General features: G+C 41.4%; 1 protein-coding gene across 2 annotated transcripts in view; it reads left to right on the forward strand.

Moving 5' to 3' along the window:
• cpeb3 (cytoplasmic polyadenylation element binding protein 3) overlaps window positions 1–27254 on the forward strand; it is a 214335-nt gene that overhangs the window by 30 nt on the left and 187051 nt on the right. Inside the window, exons 1-2 of one of the 2 annotated variants that reach the window (XM_055162839.1) lie at window positions 1–169; window positions 2620–3476. The exon at window positions 1–169 is cut by the window's left edge and continues 30 nt beyond it. In XM_055162839.1, the coding sequence (XP_055018814.1) occupies window positions 2631–3476 (846 nt within the window). In that variant the 5' untranslated portion in view covers window positions 1–169; window positions 2620–2630. Of the gene's footprint in view, window positions 170–2131; window positions 3477–27254 lie in introns of those variants that run through there. The other variant, XM_055162838.1, reaches the window with a different exon arrangement.

Raw genomic sequence — 27254 nt, forward strand, 5'->3', positions numbered from 1 at the left:
CATCCATGCGCCGCAGTCAATCAGCTGTTGAGGCAACTGCTGACTCTCTCGGCGCTGTGGGTAGCGCGTTGTCATATCCGAGCCAGTCGAGGCACAAACTGAATATCTTTTTTCTTTTTTTTTTTTTTTTTTTCTTCCACACAGTCCCCCCAAACGGTGAAGGAAAAAGGTAAATGTCCTGCGCGTAAAAGGGAAAAGAAAGGGGGACGTCCACGGTTTGTCGTCTTGTCAGGAGGGGCATATGGATTATTATACCGGGGGGTTACGGGGGCAAGACGGCTCCGTGACATGTATCGGATGTCTCAGATCAGAGCGGTGAACGGGGGAGAGGGGCAGCCCGGCGTTTTTGGAGGGGGGGCACGTTGACCGGCGTCGCTGTCTCCCGTACAACCCGCTCATTCCGCCGGTTTGGTGACCTTGGAAGAACCGCTTTGGAGGAGAAAACCCGGGATTAAAGCGGTGCGGTGCGGTGTGCAATGCAGCTCGAGAATAACTCCGAAGTTTGAGCCTATAGGTGCCGTGAAAACATGTCAATTCCAGCGTCAAAATGTAGCCCTGGTGCAGCCTTTAGCTCACCAAAGCGTGAGTTTTATTAGAAATACTCACATAATACTTATAACCAAAGATGTGTAGTTGCATTTGGGATACTTCAAAGCTTAAACTACAAAATTATTAATCATTCCCGGCACGAAAACTGTTCATTTAAATTGCACGAGCTTTGCATTTTGGCCGATAAACCCGATGCGAGGTTGTAAAAAAAAAAAAAAAACGATCTTATTTGCGTTACTATGAAGTTATTTTGCGTTTTTAGCGATTGGCCTCATTTGAATGGAGAGTTTTTGGTGATAGGAGCGTGAGGAGTTACGTCAAATATTAGTCTAGGAACAGTTTGTTTCGTTTCCAGCTGTGAGTCAATGCGGATCTAGGGCAGAGTCTGTGTGCGCTGCTAAATGCTTCAGCAAACTGCGCAGGGTTTGTGTTGTGGGACACTTCAGCACGCGTAGAACACGACACGCGGAGCGGTTTTAGAGGATTTGTGTGAATTGGGAGGACTTCACGCGTGTACTTCTTAGCTGGTAGCATTTTTACGCACAAAAACCCCGTGCGTAAAAGCGATTGGCTAAGGTTTTTTTTTGGTATTTTTTTCTAAATTTGAGTGCGTATTGGTAAGATAATGCACCTTTAACCACGTTGAAGGACAGATACATTTACTGACGTATGCAAATGAAGTAAGGGGTGGTGCTTTGGCCGAAAACACACGTAAAAAGAGACAAAAGTTAAAAAAAATAAATAAAAAATTCTAAATAAAAAATTCTAAAAAAGAGACAAAAAGAGACAAGTGTCAAAAAATTCTAAAAAAGAGAAAAAAAGAGACAAGTGTCAAAATATTCTAAATAAAACATTCTAAAAAAGAGATAAAAAGAGACAAGTGTCAAAAATTTCTAAATAAAAAAATTCTAAAAAAGAGACAAAAAGAGACAAGTGTCAAAATATTCTAAATAAAAAATTCCAAAAAAAAAAACAAAAAAAAAAAAAAAACAGACAAAAAGAGACAAGTGTCAAAAAATTCAAAATAAAAAATTCTAAAAAAAGAGACAAAAAGAGACAAATATCAAAAAATTCTGAAGAAAAAATTCTAAAAAAGAGATAAAAAGAGACAAGTGTCAAAATATTCTAAATAAAAAATTCTAAAAAAGAGACAAGTGTCAAAAAAAATCTAAATAAAAATTTCTAAAAAAAAGAGACAAAAAGAGACAAGTGTCAAAAAATTCTAAATAAAAAATTCTAAAAAAGAGACAAGTGTCAAAAAAATTCTTTAAAAAAAGAGACAAAAAGAGACAAGTGTCAAAAAATTCTAAATAAAAAAAAAATCTAAAAAAGAGACAACTGTCAAAAAATTCTAAATAAAAAAAAATCTAAAAAAGAGACAAAAAGACAAATGTAAAAAAATTCTATATAAAAAATTCTAAAAAAGATAAAAAGAGACAAGTGTTAAAAAATTAAAAATTAAAAATAAAAAATAAAAGATGTAAAAAGAGACAAATGTCACAAAAACCCCGTGCGTAAAAACGTTTTTTAATTTATTTATTTATTTATTTTTTAGTATTTTTTTCTAAACTTGAGTGCGTATGGGTACGTTAACGCACCTTTAACCACGTTGAAGGACAGCTATATTTACTGACGTATGCAAATGAAGTAAGGGGTGGCGCTTTGGCCGAAAACACACACACACGTACGGCAGTGGAATCAGTTTGCTGTTCGGCTCTTGCGTGGAAGGGAAGAGAAAAGCGAAAAAAGCGAGACGTGGCGGCGAGTCCGTTTTGGGGAAAAGCCGTATGCCTCCGAGTCCTCTCCCCGCGTGTCGTTTTGCGGATTCCCACGTCTATGGTTGGCTTTTGTAGAAGTTCGAGTCGGTAGTTTTCCCCCCCTACTTTCGTAAATTCTTCTCAATGGGTGATCACGCGTTCGCTTTGCAGTCGCCCGGTCCGTCCAACGTCATCTCGCTGTCGGACTTGTCCCAGTTGATCAGATTTTACAGCAGCAGCAGCAGCAGCAGCAGAAACCCCGCGTATGATCTCGTGAATAACAACATTAACTCCTCGTATCTCTCTCATCCAGCTCGACAAACCATGCAGGATGATTTATTGATGGATAAAACTCACCATCAGCAGCAGCAGCAGCAGCAGCAAGACCAGACGGACCCTGCTCCCTCCACCCCGACCCCTTCCCTGGAGCCGACCTCTTCCTCTGCGTCCTCGTCTGACGCGGAGTCGACCGGCGGTGGGAAAGAGAAATCGCCCATGGAGTCGCCTCTCCTCCCCGGCTTGGGCTTCCCGCACCAGCCGCTCCAAACGCAGGACACCGGCGGATCCCTGTCCTCCCCGAACTCCTCATTCGGGAGCCCGTGGTCCACTGGAAGCGCCGTGGAGGACAGCTACTTCCCGGGCATGCCCTCTGTGAACGGGAACTTGCTTTTCCAGAATTTCCCTCACGTCAATCCGGTGTTCGGGGGGAATTTTACGCAGATCGGCTTGGCTCCGCAGTCCCAGCAGCAGCAGCAGCAGCAGCAGCAGCAGAGGCGGTCCCCGGTGAGTCCGAATCCGGGCTTCCCACAGAGAAACGTGTCCTACCACAGCGTCTCCAAAGGCTCGTGCTCGTCGTCGTCTTCGTCCTCGTCGTCCTCGGGCTCGTCTTGGAATAACAACCACCAGAACTGGAGCGCCACGCCGTCCAACCCCTGGAGCGGGATGCAGCACGGCAGGGACCCGAGGAGGGCGGTGGGGGTCGGGGTCGGGGTCGGGATGGGAGTCGGGGTGGGAGGGATGCCGTCGCCCCTCAACCCGATTTCGCCCATGAAAAAACCCTACGGCACCGGGAGCGTCATCGCGCCCCCGAAGTTCCCCAGACCCCTCGGACCCAAGACGTGCTGGATGGACGAGTTCAGAGCGGACAGCAACAACATCCTGCCGTTTCAGGTGAGTCCGTGGGTGGGGGGGAGTTGTGGGTTTTGGTGTGTTTACAAGCTGCTAATTACGCGTGAATTTATATTTATGATCGATTTATGGCGCGGTTTGGTTTGATTTGTGCAGAAAAGACCAAAACAAAAGCCATAACAGAGAGATATTGGTACTTGAGTCACTATTTTTAGGACTTGACTTGATACAATGGACTAAGACTCGGGACTCGACTTGGACTTGAAGGTCAGTGACTCGGGACTTGAGCTCTGTAACTTGAAATAAAAGATAGAAACAAACCGAAGCTGTACTTGGTGCTTTTTTGTTTTAAAGACTTGAAGTGACTTGAAGCTCAAAGCAGACGACTTGGACTTGACTTGGACTTATGGGCCAGTGATTTGAGACTCGACTTGGACTTGTCTGTATTTGACTCGGACTTGAGCTCTGTAACTTGAGAAAACTTGATGCTTCTCCAAAAATATATATTTTATTTTAAATACTTTTGTCTTTACAGTTGATAAATGTGGTGCCAAGTTTTACAGGAACAAACTGGAACATGTCCCTCCCACTTCTTTATGTGTAACTCTGGATGAAACTGAAGTACTGTGACGCAGTATCCTCAAATGTACTACAGTAATATACAGTAATATACAGTAATATGCAGTAATATACAGTTATATGCAGTAATATGCAGTAATATGCAGTAATATGCAGTAATATGCAGTAATATGCAGTAATATACAGTAATATACAGTAATATAAGTAACAATGCAGTAAAACAGGAAACGCCATAGAACATGATCCTTCTATTTCACTGCAGATTATACGACAAAATAACTATAATTAAACACTTTTAAATCTTTATTATTTCTATTCTGGCCGTAATGATTCACACTATTATCTTGTCAAGTCATTTAAAAAGGAAAAATGTGATTTTTAAGTACAATTTAGATTAATATTCATATAGAAAAGAAAAGATAGAAACAAATCTAAGCTATGTTTGGTACTTGAGACTTGAAATGACTTGAAGCTCAAAGCAGACGACTTGGACTTGACTTGGACTTGACTTGGACTTATGGGCCAGTGACTCGAGACTCGACTTGGACTTGCCTGTATTTGACTTGGGACTTGACTTGGACTTGAGCTCTGTAACTTGAGAAAACTTGATGCTTCGGCTAAAAAAACATGTCTTTTTTAAAATACTTTTGTCTTTACAGTTGATAAATGTGGTGCCAAGTTTTACAGGAACAAACTGGAACATGTCCCTCCCACTTCTTTATGTGTAACTCTGGATGAAACTGAAGTACTGTGACGCAGTATCCTCAAATGTACTACAGTAATATACAGTAATATACAGTAATATGCAGTACAATGCAGTAAAACAGAGGAAACTACATAGAACATGATGCTTCTATTTCACTGCAGACACACGGCAAAATAACTATAATTAAACACTTTTTAATCTTTATTATTTCTATTCTGGCCGTAATGATTCACACTCTGATCTTGTCAAGACATTTAAAAAGGAAAAATGTGATTTTTAAGTACAATTTAGTTTAATATTTATATAAAAATGAAAAGATAGAAACAAATCTAAGCTGGTTTAAAGACTTGAAATGACTTGAAGCTCAAAGCAGACGACTTGGACTTGACTTGGACTTGACTTGGACTTATGGGCCAGTGACTCGAGACTCGACTTGGACTTGCCTGTATTTGACTTGAGACTTGACTCGGACTTGAGACTTACTTGAGACTTGCAAAACAACGACTTGGTCTCACCTCTGAGTAACATAACATGAATTTTAATTTGTACCTTTGATCTTTTAATGGCCTCAGGATGTTTTTATGTTTTTTGCTTCCTTTTTTTCACTATTATTTCCTGTTATCTTATATTTTTGACCATCACGAGTCGACAGGGACCAACCCCAACTCGGCCCCGTTTGGTCTCAGGGCCCAAAAAAACACCCTTTTTAAGAAAACCTATTGGCCAAATGATATAACTGTAAATATTAAGATACTGTAACTGCAAACATGATCAAATAATCCTAAAACTGTACATGGTGTATTTATTTATTTATTTATTTATTTTGGTTTAGTCCTGGTTCAGTCCTGGTTTAATCCTGGTTTAATCCTGGTTCAGTCCTGGTTTAGTCCTGCTTTAGACCTGGTTCAGTCCCGGTTTAATCCTGGTTCAGACCTGGTTTAGTCCTGGTTCAGTCCTGGTTTAGTCCTGGTTCAGTCCTGGTTTAGTCCTGGTTTAGTCCTGGTTCAGTCCTGCTTTAGTCCTGGTTTAGTCCTGTTTTAGTCCTGGTTCAATCCTGTTTTAGTCCTGGTTCAGTTCTGGTTTAGTCCTGGTTCAGTCCTGTTTAGTCCTGGTTTAGTCCTGTTTTAGTCCTGTTTTAGTCCTGTTTAGTCCTGGTTTAGTCCTGTTTTAGTCCTGGTTTAGTCCTGTTTTAGTCCTGTTTTAGTCCTGGTTTAGTCCTGTTTTAGTCCTGTTTTAGTCCTGTTTTAGTCCTGTTTTAGTCCTGTTTTAGTCCTGGTTTAGTCCTGTTTTAGTCCTGGTTTAGTCCTGTTTTAGTCCTGGTTTAGTCCTGTTTTAGTCCTGGTTTAGTCCTGGTTTAGTCCTGTTTTAGTCCTGTTTTAGTCCTGGTTCAGTCCTGGTTTAGTCCTGGTTCAGTCCTGTTTTAGTCCTGGTTTAGTCCTGGTTTAGTCCTGTTTTAGTCCTGGTTCAGTCCTGGTTTAGTCCTGTTTTAGTCCTGGTTCAGTCCTGGTTTAGTCCTGTTTTAGTCCTGGTTTAGTCCTGTTTTAGTCCTGTTTTAGTCCTGGTTCAGTCCTGGTTTAGTCCTGTTTTAGTCCTGGTTTAGTCCTGTTTTAGTCCTGGTTTAGTCCTGGTTTAGTCCTGTTTTAGTCCTGGTTTAGTCCTGGTTTAGTCCTGTTTTAGTCCTGTTTTAGTCCTGTTTTAGTCCTGGTTTAGTCCTGGTTTAGTCCTGTTTTAGTCCTGTTTTAGTCCTGTTTTAGTCCTGTTTTAGTCCTGTTTTAGTCCTGTTTTAGTCCTGTTTTAGTCCTGGTTTTAGTCCTGGTTTAGTCCTGTTTTAGTCCTGTTTTAGTCCTGGTTTAGTCCTGGTTTAGTCCTGGTTTAGTCCTCCTGTTTTAGTCCTGGTTTTAGTCCTGGTTTAGTCTGGTTTAGTCCTGTTTTAGTCCTGGTTTAGTCCTGGTTTAGTCCTGTTTTAGTCCTGTTTTAGTCCTGGTTTTAGTCCTGGTTTTAGTCCTGGTTTAGTCCTGTTTTAGTCCTGGTTTAGTCCTGTTTTAGTCCTAGTTAGTCCTGGTTTAGTCCTGGTTCAGTCCTGGTTCAGTCCTGTTTTTTAGTCCTGTTTTAGTCCTGTTTTAGTCCTGTTTTAGTCCTGGTTTAGTCCTGGTTTAGTCCATATTCATCCATATAAAAGTTCAGCATCTTCACAGTTTAAAATTTTTACTCGAAATACTAAAAATACTGATTCAATCTTGATAAATTTACCACAAATAAATTAACAAATATCACCTAAAGTTCAAATACGACTTTAAAAACAACATAACGACACCTTAACGATTCTAATTTCTCCGTAATCAAATAACTTCCCAGAAAAATAGGTGTGAAAGAACAAAGCCCAATCGTAAAATAAACGCCTAAAGCTACTGGAAAATACACATAAAAAAAAAAAAAAGATTATAAGTCAAAGTGTCAAAGCTGCCGTCGAAATAAAACTCATTTTAAAGATTTACGGCTCGTCCAGCGCCGTTTCACTTCTCTATTTTATAATTACGATTTATTTACGTGATTATAAACGTGATCTTAGACTAATACGGGACTCTAACGGTCTGGTCCCGGTCTGGTCCTGGTCTCAGTCCTGGTCTTAGTTCTGGTCTGGTCCCGGTCTTAGTCCTGGTCTTAGTTCTGGTCTTGGTCCCAGTCTCAGTTCCAGTCTCATTTCTGGTCTTAGTTCTGGTCTGGTCCCGGTCTCAGTCCCTGTCTCAGTCCTGGTCTGGTCCTGGTCTCAGTCCTGGTTCAGTCCTGGTTTAATCCTGGTTCAGACCTGGTTTAGACCTGGTTTAGTCCTGGTTCAGACCTGGTTTAGTCCTGGTTTAGACCTGGTTTAGACCTGGTTTAGTCCTGGTTTAGTCCTGGTTTAGTCCTGGTTCAGTCCTGGTTTAGTCCTGGTTCAGTCCTGGTTCAGACCTGGTTTAGACCTGGTTTAGTCCTGGTTTAGTCCTGGTTCAGTCCTGGTTTAGACCTGGTTTAGTCCTGGTTAGTCCTGGTTCAGTCCTGGTTTAGTCCTGGTTCAGTCCTGGTTCAGACCTGGTTTAGACCTGGTTTAGTCCTGGTTTAGTCCTGGTTTAGTCCTGGTTCAGTCCTGGTTTAGTCCTGGTTCAGACCTGGTTTAGTCCTGGTTTCAGTCCTGGTTCAGACCTGGTTTAGACCTGGTTTAGTCCTGGTTTAGTCCTGGTTCAGACCTGGTTTAGTCCTGGTTTAGTCCTGCTTTAGCTCTGGTTTAGTCCTGGTTCAGTCCTGGTTTAGTCCTGGTTTAGTCCTAGTTTATTTCTGGTTTAGTCCTGGTTTAGACCTTGTTTAGTCTTGGTTCAGTCCTAGTTTAGTCCTGGTTCAGTCTTGGTTCAGTCCTGGTTTAGTCCTGGTTCAGTCTTGGTTTAGTCCTGGTTTAGTCCTGGTTTAGTCCTGGTTCAGTCCTGGTTTAGTCCTGGTTTAGTCCTGGTTCAGTCCTGGTTCAGTCCTGGTTTAGTCCTGGTTTAGTCCTGGTTTAGTCCTGGTTTAGTCCTGGTTTAGACCTGGTTCAGTCCTGGTTTAGACCTGGTTCAGTCCTGGTTCAGTCCTGGTTTAGTCCTGTTTTAGTCCAGTTTTAGTCCTGGTTCAGTCTTGGTTCAGTCCTGGTTTAGTCCTGGTTCAGTCCTGGTTCAGTCCTGGTTTAGTCCTGGTTTAGTCCTGGTTCAGTCCTGGTTCAGTCTGACATTTTAACACTCTGTTCCACCTTGTGATGTCATATATTCTCATTTTAAAGATTTACGGCTCGTCCTGCTCCGTTTCACTTCTCTATTTTATAATTACGATTTATTTACGTGATTATAAACGTGATCTTAGACTAATACGAGACTCTAACGGAGAAATGACGCAGAGGTTTTCCGAGGTCACTGTGAATTACCGGCGTTTAATCTCCTGTTTGCCAACGCTTCCTGTTCTCATCTGAATGTTGTTTTTTTTTGTTTGTTTGTTTTTTTTGGTGATGGATTGGTGAATTTTGAAGTTGTGTTCGCAGGTCGGCAGCCAGGGTTTTGTCAGATTGTCTCAGGGCGTCTACGGCGAGAATATATCCAAAAAATGTGACAAAAGAGTGAATAAAATATGCAACACAATATTAAGAATTATACTAATGCCAGATACTGATTGATACTAATGGAAAAAAATTACAATTACGCTATTTTTTGATTCTGATTTTCTGATTTTTAGATTTTATAATGTCGTTTTCTCATCAAAAACAGACCTGGAGTTGTGTTTTTGTGTTTCATTCACACGTATTAATCTGTGTGTAAATAAGAAAATGAAAAAAAATACAATTTTCTTCTTTATTTGTGTCCAAAATCAAAATGAAAAAAAAAAAACGGATATCAATTTGGTTTCTTCAGTTTTCGATTTTGTGTTTAATTGAAAACTGGAGTGAACCAGGACTAAACCAGGACTAAACCAAGACTGAACCAGGACTGAACCAGGACTGAACCAGGACTAAGCTGGTCTCAGTTCCGGTCTCATTTCTGGTCTCATTTCTGGTCTTAGTCCCGGTCTGGTCCTGGTCTCAGTCCTCATCTCTGTCCCGGTCTTAGTTCTGGTCTGGTCCCGGTCTCAGTCCCTGTCTTAGTCCCGGTCTTAGTTCTGGTCTGGTCCCTGTCTGGTACCGGTCTCAGTCCCTGTCTTAATTCTGGTCTGGTCCTGGTCCCAGTCCTGGTCTTGGTCCCAGTCTCAGTTCCGGTCTCATTTCTGGTCTCATTTCTGGTCTTAGTCCTGGTCTGGTCCTGGTCTGGCCCCAGTCTCAGTCCCTGTCTTAGTCCTGGTCTTAGTTCTGGATTGGTCCTGGTCTGGTCCTGGTCTCAGTCCTGGTCCTGGTCTGGTCCTGGTCTGGTTCAGTGATTTCAGCTCTGGAACTGTCGATCTCGTCAAAACAAAAAGTCAAAAGGAGCTGGTAACTTTAAATTTAGAGTTTTGAAATTTTCAGGATTAAGTTCACACTGTTGGACAAGTGATTTTAAAACTTTAATGTGTTATTTATGACTTTTTATTCTCATTTCAAATAAATTTGTTACATTTCAATATTAGTGTATTTAAAATGTAAAATATGACACGAATATTGCAGAACTTTTAAGATAAGATCAAAATAACTGCTGAAATTATGCGCCATATATGGACTAAACCAGGACTAAACCAGGACTGAACCAGGACTAAACCAGGACTAAACCAGGACTGAACCAAGACTGAACCAAGACTGAACCAGGACTGAACCAGGACTGAACCAGGACTAAACCAGGACTAAACCAGGACTAAACCAGGACTGAACCAAGACTGAACCAAGACTGAACCAAGACTGAACCAGGACTGAACCAGGACTGAACCAGGACTAAACCAGGACTGAACCAAGACTGAACCAAGACTGAACCAGGACTAAACCAGGACTGAAACCAAGACTGAACCAAGACTGAACCAGGACTAAACCAGGACTGAACCAGGACTAAACCAAGACTGAACCAGGACTAAACTAGGACTGAACCAAGACTGAACCAAGACTGAACCAGGACTGAACCAGGACTAAACCAGGACTGAACCAAGACTGAACCAAGACTGAACCAGGACTGAACCAGGACTGAACCAAGACTGAACCAAGACTGAACCAGGACTAAACCAGGACTGAACCAAGACTGAACCAAGACTGAACCAGGACTGAACCAAGACTGAACCAGGACTAAACTAGGACTGAACCAGAGCTAAACCAGGACTAAACCAGAACTAAACCAGAGCTGAACCAGGACTAAGTCTAAACCAGGACTGAACCAGGACTAAATTAGGTCTAAACCAGAGCTAAACCAGGTCTAAACCAGGACTGAACCAGGACTAAATTAGGTCTAAACCAGAGCTAAACCAGGTCTAAACCAGGACTGAACCAGGTCTAAACCAGGTCTAAACCAAGACTAAACCAGGACCAAACTAGGAGTAGAACTTGGAGGCTCCTTGCAGACGCCCTGGAATCACTGATCTCGTCTAAACAAAACAAAAAGTCAAAAGGAGCTGATAACTTTAAATTTAGAGTTTTGGAAATGTAGACGTTGACTAATAATAAAGGATCAGTCAAACGTGAGTGAAAGAAACGAAACACAACTCCTGGTCTGTTTTTGAGGAAGTACCAGCTTTATAAGACGGCTTAAAGCTCTCAAGAGTCGGTTTTGTACGATATAGAACCTTTAAAGAAACTAATATTATTACGTAATGACAACACAATGCTTTTGTTTGAGGACTATTGTGGCGCTGAAATCAGTCTTAAGTATCAAACCTTTTCCTTAGTATTGAAATGAATATAACAGTTTAGTATTGTGACAGTGACAAAAGAAATAATGCATCATAAATATTAATAAATCACTGAATTAACGTACATAATTAAATTTTTTGCAATAGCGTCATCAATAAATGCTTGATCTTTTTTAATAGAGCTTTTTCACAACAGCCGGAAGTGCAGAAATGTGTCCGGTCAAGTGGTAACGGAGGGAAACAGGGGTAGATTTTTGACATTCAAATGTCTCTTATTCAGAAACTCGAGGGACTATTGAAATAAGTAAAGTATCAGAATGTAGGAAAGAGTTAAAGGTTGTATGGAGGATTTTATTTTAGTTTCAAACTGTCAGTGAAAGATTAAAATACCATTACAGAGACGCAGCAGCTTTGTAATTATGATGACCAAAAAAAAAAAGAACGAAAATCTATCATCTGTGGACGTGTTGAGGCCAGATAAACATCAGCCAATAGAAAACGAGGCTCCCTCATTTTCTATTGGCTGTTAGGTTGTCAATCAAACTCTCTAGTATAACTGACTCGTCGGAGCGCGGGGATTACGTGGTTTACGCAGCGGTTCTTAGAGGCTTTTTCGAACTGTCGCTTCCTCGCATTTCGCACAAAGTTTGTCGCGACGGCGGACGAGAATCCACGACCGGTTCGCCGCAAAAGAAAGTCGGTTTTTGAGGTCGCTGAAAGAAGAAGAGAAGAGGAAAAGGAGCAAAGACAAACTGAGGTGATTCTTGGAGATCTCGTCCAGCGATGGCGCGACCGAAGCAGACGAAGGGTCTAAAAACTGACGCGTCGGTCGCTGAATTACTTCTAGACAGGAAACTTCAACAGTGATTCTGAATGTGCACAAGGACTGTCGCTGTATTTCTCTTCCCTTAAAAAAATCCTCTATACAACCTTTAACACTCCAACAGGGTCAAGTTAAACCTGTGATATTCTTTCAAGTTGTTGACAAAAAATTTAAAAAAACTCATGTCGGTAACGGAGGGAATGAAATATGCAGCACTTTTTGGTCAATAAATCCAAACAGTGATAACTCTTGGTTCTCACTTACATATCCTTAACAAACTGGTTTGAATATTTGCTTCATATAGTTTTCTACCATATGGTACAAGATTAGGTTGAAAAAAAGGTTGATTTTTTATTAAGAAACGTCATGGTAACGGAGGGAAAAGTAACGGAGGGAAAATTGTGCAAACAAGTAGAAGGTGCATGTCCAAACTATGACCCGGGGGCCAAATGCGGCCCTCAGACAAATTTTTCTTGGCCCCCAGGCTTCCAGGTGAATTGGCCCAAATTACGTTGCATCAATTAAAAAATAATTTTTTACTGCAAGTTTTTTGAAATTCTACCTTGATGAAGTCAGTATTTAATATTGAGCGGCAGTAGTTCAGTTGGTGGAGCATTCGCCCACTGATCTGAAGGTTGTTGGTTTGAATCCAGCTCTCGACATGAACATCACAGGTTGAGTGGTCAGATCCACTGACCCACAGGTTGGTGGTGTGATTCCAGCTCCCACAGATGAATGAATGTCGTTGTGTCCTTGGGCAAGACACTTCACCCACCGTGTACACTGGTGTGTGAATGTGTGAGTGGTTCCTTGTTGTAAAGTGTTTTGAAGGTGGAAAAGCGCTATAGAAAAATGTGACCATTTAGTGTGTGGTTTTAATGATCTTAGCATGAATAAAGACTGGTTCATTCTAACGTGATAAACATGGACACATTTCAGTTACTCACTGTACAGAGCATCAGTCTGTGGCCCTCGATCGTCCCTCTGCTTCGTCTGTGTTTAGATCTGTGGCCCTTGATGAAAAACGTTTGGACACTCCTGAAGTAGAAGGTGCATGATTTTGCATAATTTGTCGCTTTTTTCTTCTGAATACTTTAATATTACTTCAAAATGAAAGGAAACTATTTCTATAAAATATGTCAGTCCTTCCAAGCAAATTTTTATCATTTTAAATACTTTTTTTTTTTTTTTAATCACGCACCTTCATCAACAGTTCAAAGATGGAATAACACAAGATATGATGAAACACATCAGTTTATTTACATGATTTTTGGGTCTTTGAAATTTGGGAAATAATTTTTGTTCCATGTTTCATACATGGTCTGTTTAAAACATATGGAACTTTAGACTAAACCAGGACCAAACCAGGACTAAACAAGGTCTAAACCAGGACTGAACCAGGTCTAAACCAGGATTAAACCAGAACTAAACCAGTACTGAACCAGGTTTAAACTAGGACTAAACTTGGACTAAACTTGGACTAAACCAGGACTGAACCAGGTCTAAACCAGGACTAAACTTGGACTAAACCAGGATTAAACCAGGACTAAACCAGGACTAAACTAGGACTAAACTAGGACTAAACCAGGACTAAACCAGGACTAAACCAGGACTGAACCAGAACTGAACCAGGACTAAACTAGGACTAAACTAGGACTAAACCAGGACTAAACTAAACCAGGACTAAACCAGGACTAAACTAAACCAGGATTAAACCAGGACTAAACCAGGACTAAACTAGGACTAAACCAGGACTAAACCAGGACTAAAACTAAACCAGGACTAAACCAGGACTAAACTAGGACTAAACTTAAACTAAACCAGGACTGAAACCAGGAACTGAACCAGGACTAAACTAGGTCTAAACCAGGACTAACTACTAGGACTAAACCAGGACTAACTAGGAAAACCAGGACTAAACCAGGACTGAAACTAGGACTAAACCAGGACTAAACCAGAACTAAACCAGGATTAAACCAGGACTAAACCAGGACTAACTAAACCAGGACTAAACCAGGACTAAACTAGGAACCAGGACTAAACCAGGACCAGGACTAAACTAGGTTAAACTTAAACCAGGACTAAACTAGGATTAAACCAGGTCTTTAGAGCTTTAAAGCGCCGTGTGTCGGTAACGCAGCGTCTCAGGATCCGCGTATCGATCGGAGCTATTTTTACTCATTCATAAACGAGTTCGGGGGTGAGTCAGCGGCGTCTGAAAATAGACGAGCGACGCCTTTGACAAAGACGTGACGCGGTTCGACAGCAGCAGCCTCACGGCTCCGGACACACGCCCAAACCTGCTCCAGCTCCAGGAACAGGGCCGGGCCCATAATGGGCTTTAAACCTGATCTGGATCCAAGTGTGTCAAATCTCCAGGATCAGCGGCGCGTCGGACATGAAGACGTCTGTGCAGGATCTGAAAGGCCCCATGTTTTTGAAATCCAGACATGATCTATATGTGGACTTTAACGGTCTATATGTTATGATGTATATACATATGTTCTGGTTCAGACCTGGTTTAGTCCTGGTTTAGTCCTGGTTTTAGTCCTGGTTCAGTCCTGGTTTAGTCCTGGTTCAGACCTGGTTTAGTCTTGGTTCAGTCCTGGTTTAGTCCTGGTTCAGTCCTGGTTTTAGTCCTGGTTTAGTCCTGGTTCAGTCCTGGTTCAGTCCTGGTTTAGTCCTGGTTTAGTCCTGGTTTCAGTCCTGGTTTTCCTGGTTTAGTCCTGGTTTAGTCCTTTGGTTTAGTCCTGGTTCAGTCCTGGTTCCTGGTTCAGTCCTGGTTTAGTCCTGGTTTTAGGTTCAGACCTGGTTCAGTCCTGGTTTAGTCCTGGTTCAAACCTGGTTCACCTGTGGTTCAGTCCTGGTTCAGTTCTGGTTTAGTCCTCGTTCAGACCTGGTTTAGACCTGGTTCAGTCTTGGTTCAGTCCTGGTTTAATCCTGGTTCAGACCTGGTTCAGACCTGGTTCAGTCCTGGTTCAGTCCTGGTTCAGACCTGGTTTAGTCCTGGTTCCAACTTGTTTCAGTCCTGGTTTAGTCCTGGTTCAGACCTGGTTTAGTTCTGGTTCAGACCTGGTTCAGACCTGGTTTAGTCCTGGTTCAGACCTTGTTCAGACCTGGTTCAGACCTGGTTCAGACCTGGTTCAGACTTGGTTTAGTTCTGGTTCAGTCCTGGTTCAGACGTGGCTCAGTTCGGCATCACAGTTTAAGTCACGTAAACGGGAAATGGCTGTTATCCGTTTTTTCCATTTTTCATTTAAACACAAAATCGAAAACTGAATTTTTCATTTTGGTTTTATTAAACTTATTAAACGTCTGTCTTGTTTATGTGTTTAAAATTGTAACTTTCCTGATGGAGAGTATGGAAATGTTTCACAGTATGGCATTAAACTTAAATTACCTTATGATACTGTAAGTTTAATGCCATACTGCGGAACATCTCAGGCACAAAAGTGGCATAGTATTTTACGACGAGGACATTGAAACTGCACTATAATTAAAATAAAATCCTTTAATAACAGGCTGGTGTTGTCACAGAACTAAATATCAAACTTGTTTTCGAGGAACAGACTTGATACTCGACTCACGACCGAGTCCAGTTCAACGATGATCATAAAAACAAACTTTTTTTGAGACAATAAAATGTGATTTTCAACTTTAAATCGTAATATTTTCTTTTATTTTCCCATGTAATCTAGTCTCGTAGAACTCGAGACCGGTCTTGGTCTAGAGATCAGCCTCGAGACCGATTTTTTACAGTCTTGGTCTCGTCTCGGACTAAACCGTGTTTGGTCTTGGTCTTGTCTCGGTCTTGAGGGAGCTTGGACACGGTCTTGTCTCGGACTTGACCGTTTTTGGACTCAGTCTTGTCTTGGTCTTGAAGGTGCTTGGTCTTGGTCTTGTCTCAGACTCGACTGTGTTTGGACTCGGTCTTGTCTTGGACGGACTTCGTCTCTCGGACTCGTTTGGACTCGTGTCTTGTCTCGTCTCGGATTTGATCGTGTTTGGACTCGGTCTTGTCTCGGTCTTGAAGAGCTTGGACTCGGTCTTGTCTCGGACTTGAAGGAGTCTTGGTCTCGGTCTTGTCTCGGATTTGACCGTGTTTAAACTCAGTCTTGTCTCAGTCTTGAACGCTTGGACTCGGTCTTTGTCTCGAACTCGACTGTGTTTGGACTCGGTCTTGTCTCGGACTCGACCGTGTTTGGACTCGGTCTTGTCTCGGACTCGACCGTGTTTGGACTCGGTCTTGTCTCAGTCTTGAAGGAGCTTGGACTCGTCTTGTCTCGGACTCGACCGTGTTTGGACTCGGTCTTGTCTCAGTCTTGAAGGCGCTTGGACTCGGTCTTGTCTCGGACTCGACCGTGTTTGGACTCGGTCTTGTCTCGGACTCAACCGTGTTTGGACTCGGTCTTGTCTCGGACTCGACCGGTTGACTCAGTCTTGTCTCGGCTTGAAGGAGCTTGGTCTCGTCTTGTCTCGGATTTGACCGTGTTTAAACTCAGTCTTGTCTCAGTCTTGAACGAGCTTGGACTCGGTCTTGTCTCGGACTCGACCGTGTTTGGACTCGGTCTTGTCTCGGACTCGACCGTGTTTGGACTCGGTCTTGTCTCGGACTCGACCGTGTTTGGACTCTCGTCTCGGACTCAACCGTGTTTGGACTCGGTCTTGTCTCGGTCTTGAAGGCGCTTGGACTCGGTCTTGAAGGTGCTTTCTCTCGGTCTTGTCTCCGACTCAACCACGTTTGGACTCTCGTCTCGGACTTGACCATGTTTGGTCTCGGTCTTGTCTCAGACTCAACCGTGTTTGAACTCGGTCTTGTCTCGGTCTTGAAGGTCCTTGGACTCGGTCTTGTCTCGGTCTTGAAGGTCCTTGGACTCGGTCTTGTCTCGGTCTTGAAGGTCCTTGGACTCGGTCTTGTCTCGGTCTTGAAGGCCCTTGGACTCTGTCTTGTCTCAGATTGCGTTTGGACTCGGTCTTGTCTTGGTCTTATCTCGGTCTTGAAAGCACTTGGTCTCGATCTTGTTTTGGACTCAACCGTGTTTGGACTCAGTCTTGTCTCGGTCTTGGAAGGCGCTTGGTCTCGGACTTGATAATTTTGAACAGGACAGAAAAGTAAAAGTACCGTATTTTTCGGATCATAAGGCGCACTGACGATTTTTTTTTTAAATTAAAGAATTTAAAGTGCACCTTATAGTCCGAAAAATACGGTACATATTTTTATTACTGTGTGAGACGTGTTGAAAAGGCTGAGGGTTTATTTTTAACACTTTCATAAGTCAAAATCACTAAACTTGAAGCTTTAAAAGATCTCAAAATCTGCAAGAAATACTTTTACTTGAGTAGATTTTTACTTTTCCCTGATAATTGTCTGTATTTTTACTTAAATAACAAAATGAAATACTTCTTCCACCAGTGTGAATGTGACTTTTTCATAGTATTTAGAAGTTTTTTAGTAGTTTAGTATAGTTATTCAGATGAGTATCCAGTTTTTTGATACTTTTTGACGCTCTTATAGTAGTAGTACTCGTGAATATTGTAGTACTCGCAGAACAGTGGGTCCTGTGTGTCCGTGTGCAGCACATGTTTGGGTCATGAGTTTGTCTATGTTTAGCAGCAGCAGGAAAACAAACACAAAGAGGGAAGTGACACAGCGAAGTCTCACTGACCGAGACTAAAAAGACCAGTGTTTTTATCAAAGAAGCAAAACACGGAGCTGAACCAGACCAGGAACAAGACCAAGTGACTTAAACGTGTGAGAAGAGAGAGAAAACAGGACTAAACCAGGACTAAACCAGGACTAAACCAGGACAGGACTAAACCAGGACTAAACCAGGAAAACCAGGACTCTAAACCAGGACTGAACCAGGACTGAAACCAGGACTGAACCAGGACAGGACTAAACCAGGACTGAACCAGGACTGAACCAGGACTGAACCAGGACTGAACCAGGACTGAACCAGGACTGAACCAGGACTAAACCAGGACTAACCGGAACCAGGACTAAACTGGAAACCAGGACTGAACCAGGACTGAACCAGGACTGGACTGAACCAGGACTAAACCAGGACTAAACCAGGACTGAAACCAGGACTGAACCAGGACTAAACCAGGACTGAACCAGGACTGAACCAGGACTGAACCAGGACTGACTGAACTGAACCAGGACTAAACAGAACTGAAACCAGGACTGAACCAGGACTCCAGGACTCTAAACCAGGTCTAACCAGGACAGGACTGGAACCAGGACTGAACCAGGACTGAACCAGGACTGAACCAGGACTAAACCAGGACTGAAACCAGGACTGAACCAGGACTAAAGGACTTAAACCAGGACCCAGAAACCAGGACTGAACCAGGATGAATCCAGGACTCTAAACCCAGGACTAAACCAGGACTAAACCAGGACTAACCAGGACTGAACCAGGACTGAAACCAGGACTAAAGGTTAAACCAGGACTGAACCAGGACTAAACCAGGACTTAACCAGGACTGAACCAGGACTCTAAACCAGGACTAACCAGGACTGAACCAGGACTGAATCCAAACTGTCTAAACCCAGGACTCCTAAACCCAGGACTGAACCAGGACTAAAGGACATGGACTAAACTAAACCAGGACTGAAACCAGGACTGAACCAGGACTAAACCAGGACTGAACCAGGTCTAAACTAGTCTGGTTCAGTCCGGCGTCGCAGTTTAAGTCACGGAAACGGCCGTTATCTGTTTTTTCCATTATTCATTTAAACACAAAATCGAAAACTGAAAAAAATAAATCATCTGTTTTTTCATTTTAGTTCTGAAGACAAATAATAAAGAAAATAGTTTTTTTTGTTAGTTTTATTTTTATTTCGTTGATGTCGTTTTGACATGGCGACCTTTGGCTCCCAGTCGTTTTCTACACACAGGACAGAGAGAAACGACAGTTCGATTCCTTTGCACGTCTGACAATAAAACTAACTTTGAACTTTGAACTTTAGTTTCTTTAATAAGTGTTGGGTTTTTGTCCACTGATCCGAGGGTTGGTGGTTCAAATCCCGTTCTCGGCATAAACATCACTGGTTGAGCGGTCGCAGTTTGGTCACTGACTCACAGGTTGGCGGTGCAACTCCAGCTCCCACAAATGAACACTGTCATTGTGTCCTCGGGCAAGACACTTACCCACTCACCCACATTGTGTCTGTGTGTGTGTGTGTGTGTGTGTGTGTGTGAACTGTGGGTGAATGGATGAGTGGTTTCGTGATGTAAACTGTTTTAAGCGCCTTGAAGGTGGAAAAGTGTTATATAAAAATGTGATGATTTTAATGTGATCTTATACTAATTGTACTAATCGTATTTTTCGGACTATAAGACCCACCGGATTATAATTTTTGAGAAAATTAAAGGATTTTAATTGCGCCTTATAGTCTGAAAAATATGGTACATATTTTTATTATCGTGTGAGACGTGTTGAAAAGGCTGAGGGTTTATTTTGAACACTTTCATAATTTGAGCAAACAAAAATATACTGTACAAAAGAAAACAATCGATTTAATTGTTTCTGTTGAACAAAATTCGACACAAATCTGTATCAAAATCACGACACTTGAAGCTTTAAAAGATCTCAAAAACTGCAAGAAATACTTTTACTTGAGTAGATTTTTACTTTTTCCTGATAATTGTCTGTATTTTTACTTAAAGGTTGTATAGAGGATTTTTTTTAAGGAAAGAGAAATCCAGCGACAGTCCTTTTTCAATGTAGTGCAATGCGTGACACCACCTTCCTCCTCCACAGGTCCTCTAGAAATAATTTAGAGACCGACACCTCAGTTTTTAGACCCTTTGTCTGCTTCAGTCGTGCATCACTGGAAGGAATCTCCAAGAATCACCTCAGTTCGTCTTCGCTCCTTTTTCTCTTCTCTTCTTCTTTCAGCGACATCAAAAACCGACTTTCTTTTTGCGGCGAATGGTCCTGGATTCTCAGTCCGACATTGCAACAAACTTTATGCGAACTGCGAGAGCCACAATTAGAAAAAGCCTCTAAGAACTGCTGCATAGTTACCTTGAAACGTAAGGAGTTTGATGACGACTAACAGCCAATAGAAAATGAGGCAGCCTGTTTTCTATTGGCTGATGTTATCTGGCCTCAACACGTCCACAGTTGATAGATTTTCTTTCTTTTTTTTTGGTCATCATAATTACAAAGCTGCTGCATCTCTGTAATGGTATTTTAAACTTTCATTGACAATTTGAAACAAACAAAAAATCCTCCATACAACCTTTAAGTAACAAAATGAAATACTTCTTCCACCAGTGTGAATGTGACTTTTTCTTAGTATTTAGAAGTTTTTTAGTACTTTAGTATACTATAAACTGTTTAAGCTCCTTGAAGGTGGAAAAGAGTTATATAAAAATGTGATGATTTTAATGTGATCTTATACTAATTGTACTTATTAGTATAAGATCACATCACGCCCATAACTCGAATGAAATATGATTGGCTCAGACAGCTGTCAATCTCACACTCATCCCCACACTGACTTGAGTTGCTCGAGTCGTCGTTCCAGCCACCAAAGGCCCTGCAGGTGTTAGTTTAGTTCAGCGCTGCAGGGGGAGTCACTGATTTACCCAGAAACCACTGGAAGAAAAACTGTGATTGGTCCATTTCCATTTCATTATATTAACCCTTTGTTTCCCAAGAAATATTAGTCCAAGTTTATAACAATGATCTAGAAATTATTACTAGTGTTGTGTTTATTACTCACTGAATAAAAAAATATTGAAAAAATATATTAGTAGTACAAAAATTCATTCAATATTTTTTCTTGAGCCTTCAGAAAACCTTAGATCAGAGGTGTTCACACTTTTTCAGCATGTGAGCTACTTACAAAATGACCAAGTCAAAATGATCTACCTAATACAAAGTCAAGCAAACTGCACTGAAACACTCTGTGCCCCTTTTTTGGACCCTCCCCCACAGTTTGAGAACCTCTTCTTTAAGAGAACTTCCTCTGGCACTTTACACAAAACTGTGAAAAAAGTGAAGGAAGATTTTTAAACCTGTTTTTTAAAGTTCCAAACTGGAGTTTCATTCTTTTCTGGTTTTGCAGTGATATTTACCAGCCTCTGCACGTTTACCAAACCAAACACACATCGTGACAAACACAGATGCATTTGTCACTTTTGTTAGACAAACTTCAGCCAAATGTGGCAGTAGGTCTGTTCTGTAGATCCGCTCTATGCTGTAGACCTGCTTTGTGCCAACACTGGAACACAAATTTAGACTGGTTTTTGCTTCACGTTTGGTCTTGCTCTTCTAATCAGCCGCACTGTGGGAGGGGCTTGTGTTGGCTGTACGCAGGAAGGAGCGAGAGCGTGAAAAGGCGAGGGGCGGCGTGCTGACGTGAGGCAGGTGGACAGGTAGGATGTTTAGGAAGTTGAACCTGCCCTGTGATGCACGCTGGTACACGAGGGCACACGCTGTCGCAGACGAGCCGTGCATAGGGAGCGTGTGTGTTTGTGATGCGCCGTAGAGTCTCCGCGGGTTTCAAATGAGCGCACAGGCTGCACTGAGACGCCCCACACGCTCCTGCACCCGCTACAAGTTTATTACCAACAGCAGCGGCCGGAATGAAATATGATCAGACCTCGAGTGAGAGACAAGACCGAGTCCAAACGCGAGTCCGAGACGAGACACGGAGATCTACCCACACGACCTTGGCGATCGACTGGTAGATCGCGTGGACGTATTGAGCACCTCTGACTTAGAGGCTCTGAGGGTTCAACTCTGACAGAAAAGCTGTTTGCACAACAAATGTTTCACTCTTTAATTTACATTTCCAATAAAAGTGCACTATACTCTACTTTTTAATTCATTAATTGGTTTTGCGTATAACATGATTATAACGATTATTTGCGATTAATCATGATAAATCGCACCCGAACTCATGCGATTAATGCGATGAATATTTTTTTTATTCTTGCCCAGCCCTAGTTTAATGTCATCGTCCCAAACTTGAACCAGTAGAAACGAGTCGTGCGTGGGTTTGTTTTGTCGAGTTTGAACCTGCTCCTGTTTCGCTTTAGGGTCATGACAGGACGTAAGAGGGAGCGGAGTGAAGTCGGACTGAGCGGCTCTTGAGTTGTGCTGGAGTTGTGTGTCTCTCGAGGCTCTCGGCGATGCCTCGTGTTCCTCCGTCTGTGTTTACGTCAATAACCTCTCGAGCTGTAAGTGGCTCTTCAGGCTCCAGTGTTTGTTCATCGGCGCACGGAGTCAGCAGGTCCGACGCAGACACACCGGGGAATTATCCGTCTACAGCGACTTTGTATTTTAATCTTTTACTTCTGTTTTATTATTTTAGTTACGCACATTTTGCAAGTTATTCTGATCTAGTTTGTCACGATACTAAAATCTAAAACTCTGTGAGAGAAGATTTAATTAATTTATTATTATTATTATTATTTTTTTTAAAAATTTTCATTCATATAGTATAAAAAGACTTGATTTTGATACTAAGAAAGAGACTCGATACTGAACTGATTAAAACAGGGCTAAACTAAACTAGAACTAAACCACTAAACTAGAACTAAACTAGAACTAAACCAGGACTAAACCAGGACTAAACTAGAACTAAACTAGAACTAAACTAAGGACTAAACAGGACTAAACTAGGACTAAACTAGAACTAAACCAGGACTAAACCAGGACTAAACTAGAACTAAACTAGAACTAAACCAGGGCTAAACCAGGACTAAACCAGGACTAAACTAGAACTAAACTAGAACTAAACCAGGACTAAACCAGGACTAAACTAGAACTAAACTAGGACTAAACCAGGACTAAACTAGGACTAAAACCAGGACTAAAACCAAGACTAAACCAGGACTAAGCCAGTACTAAAGCAGGACTAAACTAGAACTAAACTAGGACTAAACCAGGACCAAACTAGGACTAAACCAGGACTAAACTAGAACTAAACTAGGACTAAACCAAGGGCTAAACCAGGACTAAACAGGACTAAACAGGACTAAAGCAGGACTAAACTAGAACTAAAAACTAGGACTAAACCAGGACTAAACCAGGAACTAAAAACCAGGGACTAAACCAGGACTAAACAGGACTAAACCAGGACTAAACTAGGACTAAACCAGGGCTAAAACTAGGACTAAACCAGGACTAAACTAGGACTAAACTAGAACTAAACCAGGGCTAAACCAGGACTAAACTAGAACTAAACTAGGCTAAAACAGGACTAAACCAGAAACCAGGAAACCAGGACTAAACCAGACTAAAACCAGAACTAAACCAGGGCTAACCAGAACTAAACCAGGACTAAACCAGGACTAACTAGACTAGAACCAAACCAAGTCTACATCAGAGTTAAACTGGGCTCTAACCAAAAACCAAACCAGGAACACGACCATAAAAAGTGTTTATCGTATGTTGAAAACGTCAAACCATTTAACAGCCAATTATATTTATATATATAAAAAATAATGAGCAGATGTGGATGATCGTTGTTACAGGTCGCCACACGTTTATTCAAAATGCATGACCAAGTTTCCAGCAGAAGATAAATTATTAACGACGGCCAATGAGTTATTAATTATGGACAGAGGACACGCTGGGAGCCACAGGAAACACAAGACTTTAAACCGCTGACATTAACAACCACCACTTTAATTATGACGATTCTGAGAAGGAAAAACCGGTGATTTTAACATTTTCAATTTTTATTCAATCAGTTTTAAATGATTTACACCGGAATGAAAAAAATACAGTATATTCACGACCAATTCCTTCAAAAAACTAAAAATATAAATTGACGTTTTGGGAATTTAAATGGGTTTCTAAGTTTTTTTTTAAAATCAGGTTCAACAGAGATTTAAGAGAAGATTCAATTTAAAGCTGAAGAATTTGAGGAAAATATCGTAGCTGCGAGTTTTCGGACAAGCATTGCGATTTTTGTTGTTTAATATTAAGTCACATTTTAAACGCATCCAGAAGAATCGACAAAATACAGCTTTAGCAGTTTTTATCCAGACATTTTGTTGTTTGTAGACGAAATAAAGCCACTTCAGAAACTTCACCGTTGAAGCTTTGTAACTGCATCCACTCAAACTGCAATTTCCATCCAGCTGTGATTCATCTTGTGGCATTTATTTCGTGTTTTGGTTACAGATTAGGGACGTAACGAAATCAAATTCTCTCTGTACGATATTTTCTCGATATAGATCTCACGGTTCAGTATTTATTGCGATATTTGTGGAGGCCAACGAAACTGTGAATATCATAAATACCAAATAGTAGCCGGGGCGTTTATTTGTTTCAGTCACTTAACAGACCAGGCTTTTATTTGAGACCAGGCGGGAATTTGGGGCAGGTGACTAATTCCTTCCTCGCTCAGAAAAACTGGGAAAATATGGTACTCACATTCTTTTAACCAGTATGACTAGGGGTGGGCGATATATCGATATTTTAAATATATCAAGATAGTTTTTAAACTTGATATGAATTCTGACATATCGTATATATCGATATAATGCTTATATTCAATTTAGATTTCGCCTCTTCGCTTGTTTGTCTTCTCTCTCGTCGCCGCCGCCTCCCTGATTTTGTTCGCTCGTGTCTCCTTCACTCGTCACTATCGCCGTGAACGCCGAAAGTTGGTGCCAGTGAAAAACTTCAAGCACCACGAACCTTTTCCACCATTTACAGACAAAACCACCAGCAGCACATCCTCATATTCCACTGAGTCGCGTCCTTTAGCCCGAAAGAAGCTAAACGAGTTGAGCTGCATGAGAAGTGCTGTTTATGCAAATGAGCCATGCGCTTAAGTTTCGTTTCTGTAAAATGTAAACACACGTGCGCAAAACTGCATTAAACACATTATTATCTCAAACAGGCTGATGTGGCTCTAGAGTCGTTATGCTTTATATATTGTAAAGTTTATTTATGCAGAAGATTTTAATGAATAATCTGCTGCAGTGTCACTTGTACAATAGTGTTTGGAAACGTTGGGTTTGATCTGCAGTGGATTGTGGGATTAAACCTCAGAGCTCCTCACTGCTGGAACATGGATCTATTAAAATAAGGAACATCCTGAGCTTCTTCTGCTAAATGAGCTCATGGTTCTCTGGTCTGGAGAACAGAGTTAATGCAAAGATGAGCTTGTGTTCAGTTGTTTTATTTATGGATGAAAAGAAGAAAATATGTTTTATTTCTTTTATTTTACAGTTAAATTATTATTTATGTAATTAGGGTTTTTTGTAATCTTAAATGTTCCTGTATGAACTGTCGACCTCTTACACTTCAATAAAAAAAAAAAGGACCTTGTGGAATTTGGCAGATTTGTTTTTGCAGTTTTCAGTTTTAGGGGGTTATTTTTTCTTGAACATATATCGAGATATATATCGTATATCGAGATATAGCAAAATATTTCGAGATATATTTTTTGATCCATATCGCCCAGCCCTAAGTATGACTATAATTTACAGTTTGGTGATTCCTGCCGCCTCGTTTCCTGTCTTTCCTCGCTCCTTTGCCACAACGTTCCTCTTACGCCACAGCAGCGACGATCACATTGCTGCTTCCTCCAAATCATCAAACTGACGTAATATCACCAAAACTCCTAAAAACTGCTTCCGTTTGCCCACTGTGTTGCTTCATCTTTCTTTTATACGTCACTTCGAAATCGGGATTTCACAGCAACGTCGTCTGTTCCTTCACTTTTTCAGCGAAGGTGAGGATGATCGAACGCAGAGCAGAAAATAGAGCCGATCCACTCAGTCGCACAGTCAGTCTGGTAAAGTCAGGACTGAACTGAAGTCAAACTGCTCCTGTGTCGCTGCAGACGTCAGCCTCTCTGTGGTGTCGCTGCACTAATCATTAGGCATGTCCCGATCACAGTTTTTTGTCCCCAAGTCCAAGTCCGAGTCATTTGATTTAGAGCACAGGTGTCAAACATGCGGCCCGGGGGCCAGATCCGGCCCTCCAAGACCTTTAATCTGGCCCTCGGCTGATTTTCTACTAAAATATTTTAATTATATTTTCTATTAAAATATTTGTTAATTTTCTGTGGTGTTTTATCACAGCAGCGTCTCCAGCGTCTCTGTACGTGGCCCCTCCCACCAGAGCAGCACAAATGAAGACTTGTCTCTTTCCAAACGCTCTTAAAGGACGATCGTTTTGACTGTTGACCGTGACACCCTCATCAGAAAAATGTCCAACATGAAAAAAGTGGAGCCGAGTGCAGGATTTTACAAGAAAAACTACCTTATTCCTATTTGCAGACAAGTTCATGTTAAAACTTTGTGTTTAAATTATATTTTTCTTAAAGTTTCAGGTTGTTCATGATATTATAATATTTTGTAAAAGAAAGAGTTCATCAATTAAAAAAGATTTCTGTAATAGATTTGTGTTTCTCTGCACAAATATTTGAACTTATTGTTATTTTTGGGGTTTATATGACATGAGTTTTCTGGTCTGGCCCCTTTGGGATCAGAGTTGGTTGGATACGGCCCCCGGACCAAAATGAGTTTGACACCCCTGATTTTGAGTATCTGCCGATACCGAGTCCCAATCCGATACTTCTATAAAACATTATGAAATGAACTAAGAGCAAAGAATAAGATCCAGGATGTGTGGGGATCAGATTGTGTTGATTTCATGTGTCGTATTTGGGCTGAACTCGTGAAAAATCAAATGTCCAAAACTTTAATTTGATTAACTTTTCTAACCATGAACCATCATTGTTGAAAATCTTGACTTTTACCACAGTCTGGTCTTGGAATGTGTAACTTAGTAAACTTAACCCTCTCAGGCTCAAATTAATTTTTAGTATCAGGAAAAATCTGATATTTGGGGAAAATTATCATATGGGGTAGTAATATACAATCCTGACTTTTTTATCCTTTGTAAACAAAAAAATTATTTTGCACTTCTGCCAGGCCGTTTGCACGTAGCCATTCTTGCACAGTCTGCATCGTCCACGTTTGTCAGCATGGATGGGAGAAAAGGCTCCTGAGTAAAAAAATCTCATAAAATATGGATGTGGAGTAAGTAGGTAATTGGAATTTAGTTGTTGCAAATCTGCAACGTCTGCCTGGAGAGGGTTAATGAACTGAACAAAACAAGAACCAGACCAGAATCAGATCAGACCTGAGACTCGACTCTGCACAATCTACACTTTGTATATTTGATATTATATTTTTGCACGTGCATTATATTTGAAACATTTAGACTCGCCTATGATCCAAATAAAACAAAATTTTACCAAATAAAAATGAGATGACAGAAGCACCACAGCCTCTCTCCCCCGCACCACCACCGCCACCGCACCACCACCACCACCACCGCCACCACCACCACCACCGCCACCGCCACCCCCACATCCACAAACCCACAGCGGAGCACCACAACATCGGTCCCACCGCTCAACATGCAA

Source organism: Boleophthalmus pectinirostris, unplaced genomic scaffold (genome assembly GCF_026225935.1).
Source record: "Boleophthalmus pectinirostris isolate CB_2022bp ecotype Guang Dong unplaced genomic scaffold, ASM2622593v1 HiC_scaffold_5, whole genome shotgun sequence".
NCBI lineage: Eukaryota > Metazoa > Chordata > Actinopteri > Gobiiformes > Gobiidae > Boleophthalmus > Boleophthalmus pectinirostris.